Source organism: Acipenser ruthenus, chromosome 11 (assembly GCF_902713425.1).
Source record: "Acipenser ruthenus chromosome 11, fAciRut3.2 maternal haplotype, whole genome shotgun sequence".
In the NCBI taxonomy this organism is placed as follows: domain Eukaryota; kingdom Metazoa; phylum Chordata; class Actinopteri; order Acipenseriformes; family Acipenseridae; genus Acipenser; species Acipenser ruthenus.
In genome coordinates, this window is record NC_081199.1 from 5,287,359 (window position 1) to 5,297,401 (window position 10,043).

The 10,043-nt window shown below is 38.4% G+C and overlaps 3 protein-coding genes across 3 annotated transcripts; all 3 read right to left on the minus strand.

Annotated features, from left to right (window-relative positions):
* Positions 1-663: 663 nt before the first annotated feature.
* Positions 664-2,134, minus strand: LOC131739390 (hydroxycarboxylic acid receptor 2-like). Its single transcript, XM_059033041.1, has one exon. The coding sequence runs from the start codon at positions 2,063-2,065 to the stop codon at positions 1,076-1,078; it is 990 nt and encodes a 329-aa protein (XP_058889024.1). The 5' UTR covers positions 2,066-2,134; the 3' UTR covers positions 664-1,075.
* Positions 2,135-3,918: 1,784 nt separating this feature from the next.
* Positions 3,919-5,835, minus strand: LOC131739391 (hydroxycarboxylic acid receptor 3-like). Its single transcript, XM_059033044.1, has one exon. The coding sequence runs from the start codon at positions 5,512-5,514 to the stop codon at positions 4,525-4,527; it is 990 nt and encodes a 329-aa protein (XP_058889027.1). The 5' UTR covers positions 5,515-5,835; the 3' UTR covers positions 3,919-4,524.
* On the minus strand, positions 5,342-9,459 carry LOC117426339 (hydroxycarboxylic acid receptor 3-like). The gene is made up of 2 exons (XM_059033043.1): positions 7,623-9,459; positions 5,342-5,420 (listed from the first exon to the last, which is right to left on the minus strand). The coding sequence occupies exon 1, from the start codon at positions 9,253-9,255 to the stop codon at positions 8,242-8,244; it is 1,014 nt and encodes a 337-aa protein (XP_058889026.1). The 5' UTR covers positions 9,256-9,459; the 3' UTR covers positions 5,342-5,420; positions 7,623-8,241.
* Positions 9,460-10,043: the final 584 nt, after the last annotated feature.

Consider the following 10,043-nt stretch of genomic DNA (forward strand, 5'->3'; position numbering starts at 1 on the left):
TTTCCATTGTACTGTATTTAACCCTTTATATTCTGCATGTTTGCTTATTGTTTGTAGACTATTTGTAGAACAACAAAAAAGCATGATCGAAAAAGAACCGTGAAGATGTATTTATTATTTAGTCTGGCATGTTTAATGTTTGCAATTGTACATAGGGGGAGTTCAATACTTGGTTTAAAATTACTATTTTTATATATTAGTAAATTTAAAAAGAATCATGTATTATCTGTATTTAATGTTTATATGCCATGAAATATTATGATACGAAATGGAAGGGTTTGATAGCCCCGTTCAGTACGTCAGAAGGTGTGTACTTGTCTGCTTTTTAAACAAGTAGATAACTTACACAAAAAGTACAGTCTGTGTCATTTGGTAACTTGCTTTGCTATGGGTGGTATTTTACAGTGCAGTTACAAAAAAAAACAAAACTTTTGACAAAGGGATTCACTATACAATAATGGTGCAAATCAATTACTTTTTGTATTTGTTTCAATAATTAGAGTTCAGATACGCACTGTTAAATTAATAACTACACTTTTGTACGAAAGCTTTTTGTTGAACAAAGTCTATGTGACCATTATTTTTACACTATTTGCAAGAAAAGACCAATTTTGAAGTACTTTAGTAATTTAATAAGAGTTACAGTACATGTACAATGCCGGTTTCCAATGCTTTCCAATTTGCTACATTTCTATATCTTTATTAAATTATTATTTCAATCATTCTACAGACTGCATTCACTATAAACTTACATTTCAGTTGGTTTAATCATTTCTGTTGGAGTCTTTGTTTGTTATTTATTTTTTTTACTACACATTTATCAGGAAAGAAAACATCTTTAATGAGAAAATAACAAACTATTATAAATCACAAGCACCCAGAAATAAGATTAAACAAGTACATTAAAATATACACTTTATTGTTTTTAATTAGAAAACATAATAACCCACTAGCTTATTTTACCTTACTGTGCTACAACACATACCTTCACAATAATTCTATTAAAAGGATTACATTCTCTACATCCCCAGTTCACACACAAACGCTTTCATCGTTATGAAGGGATCCTTGCTATCTAACTCCTGGTATGTTCAGTTGAGGTTGAGTTGGTCCCTGGTTCTGTTGACTGATCACCATCCTCTGCAGATGTTCGACCCCGGAGTTTGTTGAAAGCTTTTTTAAACTCCCCACTGAATACAGGGCTTGAGAAGTAATACACCACTGGGTTCAGCAAGCTGTTGAAGTAAGTGAAGCAAACTGTGGTATAAAAAGCCAGGTTGGCTTCCCTGAAATAACTGCATTCTGAATACTGAGACTTTAGGATAAAGACCGCTATTCTGGACATACTGCTGGGGATGAAGCAAATAGTGAAAACGAGGGCAACAGCCATTACAAATTGTACAGCTCTTTTGATTTTGCCAGTCTTATCTATTGTCTTGCTTCTCAGCTGCCAGGCTATGCGGGTGGTAGCGTACGCGATAACGCACACGGGCACGAGGAACTGGAGCACGTAGAAAGTGTTGTGCCAGATTGCTGATGGGTTAGTGCCGGGGCAGATGTTGAAGCTCTCGCATTGCGTTCTGTTGTTCTGCAGAAACAGGTGAGGTTCAAAGAGGAGGTAAGCGGTCATTGCGACGATGAGCCCCCACAGCCCACACGAAACGTACACCGCGTACCTCAAAGTCATCTTGTTGATTCTGTTGTGAGGGTGGACGATCTTTAGGTAACGGTCCACCGCAACGGCAGTAAGGAAGAAGATGCCGGCAGCCCTGTTTGCAGCCAGCATGAACAGCAGTATCCTGCAAGGGGCATCTCCATAGATCCAGTTCTTCAGTCTCATGTAGTAATCAGTGCGGAAGGGAAGGCAAAATATGACGACTGTGTCTGCCACTGCCAGATTCAGCAGGTAAACGCTGTTCGGTTTCCAGGTTTTCATTAGAAAAAAGAACATCCACAAGCCAATTATATTGCCTATGGTACCAAATACAAACACAAATATAAGCACAGGTGGCAGGGTGACGTCTAAGATTGGCTCTGGAAATGCACAGCACGACTGGTTTTCCATCGCTGAACTGAATTAAGGCAAATGGTACCTGCAGAGCTGTCCTGTGCCTGCTGAATGGGAAGCTGCGTGTTGTGTCTATGGTTGACAGTTCTGTTGCTGGAGTCTTTTATATGCTGCACTGTGTGTGTTTGCAGATGTGCACAGACCTATTAGTGGTTCATGGAAATGGGAATGACCTCACAGAGCAAAGGAAAGAAAAACGAACTTCTGTTTTGTGTTCCTTGTTTTCTAAAATTCCCTGATGTGTGGTGGGGGGGGGGAATCCCAAGGTAGTTAATCAAGCTTCTGGGATAGTGTGCATTTGACTTTATCAACAGTATGTATTGACACAGTGTCTGATAGTGGCTCTTTTGTTTTTACTAAAGTCGCTGTTGACGTTCTAGATTGTTAAGCAGTACAATAAGATTATACCAATATAACTTTGATATATAGCACCACACGTACTCTTGGTATTGTGGACAAAATAAAAACCTCAATTCATTCTGATCGCCTTTTCTTCCCAGCCTTGATGATGCAGCTTCTCTTGTATCTGAATATCTGAGACACAAGGGGAAACCTCTTCCTGCAAACATTTCCACTCCAGACATTTTAAAGGTATTTTTAAGCAATGACAATTTTCACCCCAAACATATTTCTGTATACATGTGAATGCCCTTTGGGTACATTTTTCATTAGCTGTAAGCCTCCTGAGTGTGTGTTACAGTACTATAAAGCCAAAAGGCACTACACAGCCCTATATTAAACATTCTAGTCGTATATGAGGAACAAAATACTAATTGAGGCTCTGAGAATTGTACCATGTTTAACCCTAAAGAATCTAAGCATATTATATGTACAGTTTCTGTTTCATGTGGATTCCTAATGTAACGGGCAGTGCTGGCCGGCTCTCTTGCATACTGTGCTCAGTCTCAGTCCTATTACACTGATGTAAAATGAAAACCACCAGGAATAGAAATTGTTCCTTTTGAAAGTCTATTTAAAGCAAAGAGATGCTTTAGTTTATAATTCATGGATTTATTTTTGGTTCTCCACAGGAATTTGCTGGTGATGAAAAGAGACTGTTGGATTGCCTTACATAAACAGAATCCCTGCTTTGTATTTTATGTTCCCATGGTAAGATATGTAACACTTTTATTTTAATCATACTGTATATGTATGTGTTGGAAAAACTAATATTCATGTATGCAAACTACCCAGTGTAATTTGAATGCTTCACACATAGTTTACTGTAGCAATGCATGCTTGGTAATAATTAAAGATTTGAATAATCAAGCTTTTTTGTTGATCTTTTTCAAACATAACATTTCTATTGAAATGTTTAAACGTCCTGTGCTTTCCATTGTACTGTATTTAACCCTTTTTATATTCTGCATGTTTACTCATTGTTTGCATACATGTTTAAAACCTTAGACAATTTGTAGAACAACAACAAAGCATGATCACAAAAGAACCGTGAAGATATATTTATTTAGTCCTGGCATGTTTACAATGTTCATGTTTTAATGTGCATGGGGAGGGGGGCAAATAAGTTCAATACAGTTTCACAACAGAAAGTTTACTTGGTTTAAAATGACTATTTATATATTGGTATTTTTTTTTTAATCATGTATTATCTGTATTTAATGTTTATATACCATGAAATATTATGATACGAAATGGAAGGGTTTGATAGCCCCGTTCAGTACGTCAGAAGGTGTGTACTTGTCTGCTTTTTAAACAAGTAGATAACTTATACGAAAAGTACAGTCTGTGTCATTTGGTAACTTGCTTTGCTATGGGTGGTATTTTACAGTGCAGTTACAAAAAAAAAAATTGACAAAGGGATTTACTATACAATAATGATACAAATCAAAATTACTTTTTGTATTTGTTTCAATAATTAGAGTTCAGATACGCACTGTTAAATTAATAACTACACTTTTGTACGAAAGCTTTTTGTTGAACAAAGTCTATGTGACCATTATTTTTACACTCTTTGCAAGAAAAGACCCATTTTGAAGTACTTTAGTAATTTAATAAGAGTTACAGTACATGTACAATGCCGGTTTCCAATGCTTTCCAATTTGCTACATTTCTATATCTTTATTAAATTATTATTTCAATCATTCTACAGACTGCATTCACTATAAACTTACATTTCAATTGGTTTAATCATTTCTGTTGGAGTCTTTGTTTGTTATTTATTTTTTTTTACTACACATTTATCAGGAAAGAAAACATCTTTAATGAGAAAATAACAAACTATTATAAATCACAAGCACCCAGAAATAAGATTAAACAAGTACATTAAAATATACACTTTATTGTTTTTAATTAGAAAACATAATAACCCACTAGCTTATTTTACCTTACTGTGCTACAACACATACCTTCACAATAATTCTATTAAAAGGATTACATTCTCTACACCCCTAGTTCACACACAAACGCTTTCATCGTTATGAAGGGATCCTTGCTATCTAACTCCTGGTATGTTCAGTTGAGGTTGAGTTGGTCCCTGGTTGTGTTGACTGATCACCATCCTCTGCAGATGTTCGACCCCGGAGTTTGTTGAAAGCTTTTTTAAACTCCTTACTGAATACAGGGCTTGAGAAGTAATACACCACTGGGTTCAGCAAGCTGTTGAAGTAAGTGAAGCAAATTGTGGTATAAAAAGCCAGGTTGGCTTCCCTGAAATAACTGCATTCTGAATACTGAGACTTTAGGATAAAGACCGCTACTCTGGACATACTGCTGGGGATGAAGCAAATGACGAAAACGATGGCAACAGCCATTACAAAGTGTACAGCTCTCTTGATTTTGCCAGTCTTATCTATTGTCTTGCTTCTAAGCTGCCAGGCTATGCGGGCTGTAGAGTACGCAATAATGCACACAGGCACGAGGAACTGGAGCACGTAGTAAGTGTTGTGCCACATTGCTGATGGGTTAGTGCCAGGGCAGATGTTGAAGCTCTCGCATTGCGTTCTGTTGTTCTGCAGAAACAGGTGAGGTTCAAAGAGGAGGTAAGCGGTCATTGCGAAGATGAGCCCCCACAGGCCACACGAAACACATACCGCGTACCACAAAGTCATCTTGTTGATTCTGTTGTGAGGGTGGACAATCTTTAGGTAACGGTCGACCGCAACGGCAGTAAGGAAGAAGATGCTGGCAGCCCTGTTTGCAGCCAGCATGAACAGCAGTATCCTGCAAGAGGCATCTCCATAGATCCAGTTCTTCAGTCTCATGTAGTAATCTGCGCGGAAGGGAAGGCAAAATATGACGACTGTGTCTGCCACTGCCAGATTCAGCAGGTAAATGCTGTTCGGTTTCCAGGTTTTCATTAGAAAAAAGAACATCCACAAGCCAATTATATTGCCTATGGTACCAAATACAAACACAAATATAAGCACAGGTGGCAGGGTGACGTCTAAGATTGGCTCTGGAAATGCACAGCACGACTGGTTTTCCATCGCTGAACTGAATTAAGGCAAATGGTACCTGCAGAGCTGTCCTGTGCCTGCTGAATGGGAAGCTGTGTGTTGTGTCTATGGTTGACAGTTCTGTTGCTGGAGTCTTTTTATATGCTGCACTGCGTGTGTATGCAGATGTGCACAGACCTATTAGTGGTTCATGGAAATGGGAATGACCTCACAGAGCAAAGGAAAGAAAAAAGAACTTGTTTTCTAAAATTCCCTGATGTGTGTGCATTCGACTTTATCAATAATATGTATTGACACCGTGTCTGATAGTGGCTCTTTAGTTTTTTTTTTTGTTTTGTTTTGACTAAAGTCGCTGTTGACGTTCTAGATTGTTAAGCAGTACAATAAGATTATACCAATATAACTTTGATATATAGCACCACACGTACTCTTGGTATTGTGGACAAAATAAAAACCTCAATTCATTCTGATCGCCTTTTCTTCCCAGCCTTGATGATGCAGCTTCTCTTGTATCTGAATATCTGAGACACAAGGGGAAACCTCTTCCTGCAAACATTTCCACTCCAGACATTTTAAAGGTAATTTTAAGCAATGTGTTTTCCCTTCCCAAACATCAAAAACCGTGTATGCATGTGAATGCCCTTTGGGTACATTTTTCATTAGCTGCAAGCCTCCTGAGTGTGTGTTACAGTACTATCCAAAAGGCACTACACAGCCCTATATTAAACATTCTAGTCGTATATAAGGAACAAAATACTAATTGAGGCTCTGAGAATTGTACCATGTTTAACCCTAAAGAATCTAAGCATGTTATATGTACAGTTTCTGTTTCATGTGGATTCCTAATGTAACGGGCAGTGCTGTCCGGCTCTCTTGCAAAGTGGATATAAGACCTTTGTTTGTGCTCAGTCTCAGTCCTATTACACTGATGTAAAATGAAAACCACCAGGAATAGAAATTGTTCCTTTTGAAAGTCTGTTTAAAGCAAAGAGAAGCTTGCACATGTTTTGTTTTTTTTTGTTTTTTAAATGATATTAGTTTATATTTCATGGATTTATTTTTGGTGATGAAAAATGACTGTTGGATTGTCTTAACATTATTTTAATCACACTGTATATTTATATAATGGAAAACTAATACCCAATATAGCTTGAATGCTTCACACATAGTTTACCATAGCAATAATTAAAATAAAGATTTGAATAACCAAGCTTCTTTTTCAAACACAACATTTCTATTGAAATGTTTAAACGTCCTGTGCTTTCCATTGTACTGTATTTAACCCTTTTATATTCTGCATGTTTACTCATTGTTTGCATACATGTTTAAAACCTTAGACAATTTGTAGAACAACAACAAAGCATGATCACAAAAGAACCGTGAAGATATATTTATTATTTAGTCCTGTCATGTTTACAATGTTCATTTTTTAATGGACATGGGTGGGGGAGGAGAAGTTCAATACTGTTTCACTACAAAAAGTTTACTGGGTTTAAAACTACTTGTTATATATTATTACTAAATGAAACACTTGTTCATGTATTATCTGTATTTAATGTTTATATGCCATGAAAGGTCACAAGATGTGTACTTCTCTATCAAGCACCTTATACAAAAAATACTGAGTATCTTTGGCAGCTTGCTTTGTAGTGGGTGGTATTTTACAGTGTACAGTTACTAAAGACATTATTTGACAAAGGGATCCACTATACAATCACGGTACAATCAAAATAACATTTTTTGCAATTATGCTGCTATACATTTTTAGTTAGATTAGCTCAGATACGTACCGTTAAACTAATAATTACACAGTTGTGCCTGCCGCCCTGTGAGGTATTTGGAAATAAAAAACAACAACATATGTTGAAGAGATCCTGAGATATCACCAAGGTTATGACATCCCATCCCATACTGAAATACAGAGGATGACTATTCTTGCTATTGTATAATGTAATTTGACTCCTACACTTCAATTGTATATGAGAAACAGTAAGTATTTGCATGTTATTCAAACCCATGTATTCCCACTGCAGGAAGTTGTCTATGCTGTCACTGTCCCAGTGTGTTTATTATATGTATTGTTGTTCCTTTTGTTTTGTGGTTGAATGACAAGAATTATCATGCAGTCTCACACATACCTGAACTTCTATCAGCCGAATATTAATAATTATATCTGCATCCGATCCGCCACCCGCGAAGATGTAAAACAACACGCCACACCCGCATCCGCGGATATAAAGTAGATATCCGAGGATTTGCAGGGCTTTAATTATGACATCCCTCAACATAGAGAAATAAATAGCATGACAATATTTGCCATTGCATAATCCAAGTATTTGCATGCAATTCAAAACCGTGTATTCCCACTCCAGTAAATTGTCAATGGCGTCACTGTTCCGGGATGTTTGTTGTCTCTTTATTTTGGGGTGGAATGGTAAGAGTTATCATGCAGTCTCGCGCACACCTTACTACTGCCAGTAATTTCACTGCATTATAAAACACAGACCGTTCCTATCTTCCAAGCACTAAACACTTTCCAGTTACCTCTGGTCAACCTGTTGAATCAAGTTCGACTGTTTTTATTAGGAATTTACTAAATACAGTAATAAATGAAAATAGCAATACAGCAAAATACCTTTTTCCAAATGCATATTCCCCGTAATACTGAGCTTCACAATACACATGTATGCAGGCTGTTTAATTAATTAAGTGCGATATGCTATACTTAAACTAAGCTATGCATGCTGCAGCGACCTGTCACAAGCGGTCTGCACTCGGGGTGCGAGTTGTATCTCTGTCTGATGTACCCTCTGCCGATAGATCTTCTTTCTTGTGCAGCCGGAGACTCACGACAGCAATGTAATACTTTTTGAATGTCGGGCTGGAAAAGTAATACACAAGTGGGTCCAGCATGCTGTTCAGGTAAGTCAGACTGATGGTTATGTAGAATCCAATGTCCAGCGCTTCATACGCAGCACAGTCATGTATGTGTTTTCTATTTTTGATCCAGATCAGTATTCTAGTAACATTACTAGGGAGAAAACAGACAACAAACATGACCACCACCACTGTTACAAGCTTCACAGCTTTCCTTATCCTGGCTTGTTTGTCTAGCAGATTCACTTTGAGTTTCCAGGCTATAGAGAAAGAACAGTACAGTACAATGCTCAGAGAAACACAAAACTCGAGCACAAACAGAGCATTGTGCCAACTACCATCAGACGTAGAAAACAGGCATATAGTGAAGCTATCACACTGTGTCAAGTTCCCGTTAGGAAACAGGTGAGATTTGGTAAGGAGGTACACAGTCAATGCTATGGCAAGGACCCACAAAGCGCATGCAGTGTACACAGCCTTCGTGACAGACTTGGTGTTTATAAGGTGGTGGGGATGGACCACTTTGAAGTATCGATCCACGGCAACGGCAGTCAGAAACAGAATGCTTCCAGCTCGGTTCATGGCCAGCATGAATAGGGAGATGCTGCAGAACACGTCTCCGAAGATCCAGTCTTTGTTCCTCAAGTAGTAATCTGTCCGGAACGGAAGGATAACGTTCAGGAGGAAATCGGCTAGGGCCAGATTGAACAGGAAGACTGTGCTGGTTTTCCAGGGCTTGAAGTGGAAACAGAAAATCCACAGCGCAATCCCATTGCCCACCACTCCCAGCACGAACTCCACAATGAGAAGCGGAGGCAGAACGCTGGAGAGCAGGTCTCCGTTAAAAACACAGCAGCTGAGGTTACCCTTCTCTTCATTCGAGCTCACAGCCATGATTACTGGGGTGCGTGGCTCCGCTTCTCAGATGCACACTGCTGAATTAATAGTTAACAAGTCGAAATGATAAAACCACCCTTCATCAGCTATGTACTCAGACCATGCAACAGGAAATGGCTATTTGTATATAAATATATATTTCTTAGTTAACTGAAATCTATTTAGTCATAGACTATTTATGTAATAGTAACAGTTTTTGTTCTGCTTACTTAGAAAGGCTTACTTAGCTGAGTAAGGATTGAATGGGTTCCTGTTTCTTGAAATTTAGTTACATGGCTTATGACATACCATGGCATCGTGTGTGTGTGTGTGTGTGCGCCAATATGCTGCAAGGCAAACATCCTGTGTTTGGACCCTATGCAACAACTTTGATAAACAAACAAGAAAGCTGTACAACAAGGCTCGTTCCAGTGTGAGTTGGCAAAACAACTAACAAAAATAGGTTTCAAAAGAACCGTGGCAAATGTCTTAATAAGCCCTGCGCGCATACCAAAAATGTTATCCGCGTCCGCGAGACTTTAACTTTATCTGATCCGCCATACTGACTCCTCCAAATCCACACAACATGTTTGAAGATGATGGGATTGAGGGGACTATGGGAGCGTGTTAAGTGTGTGTGTTGTCTGTTCAGATGCCTGCTGTCACGGAGCGCGCGTGGATGTTTGGGTCTGTCGCTTTGCTCCCTCTCTCTCTCTCTCATAAGTGTGTGCCAGTTTGCCTGCGCGTGTATGCACAATACAAATACACATTTGGATAGCCTAGCTGTAATTTTGTAAATGTTTTAT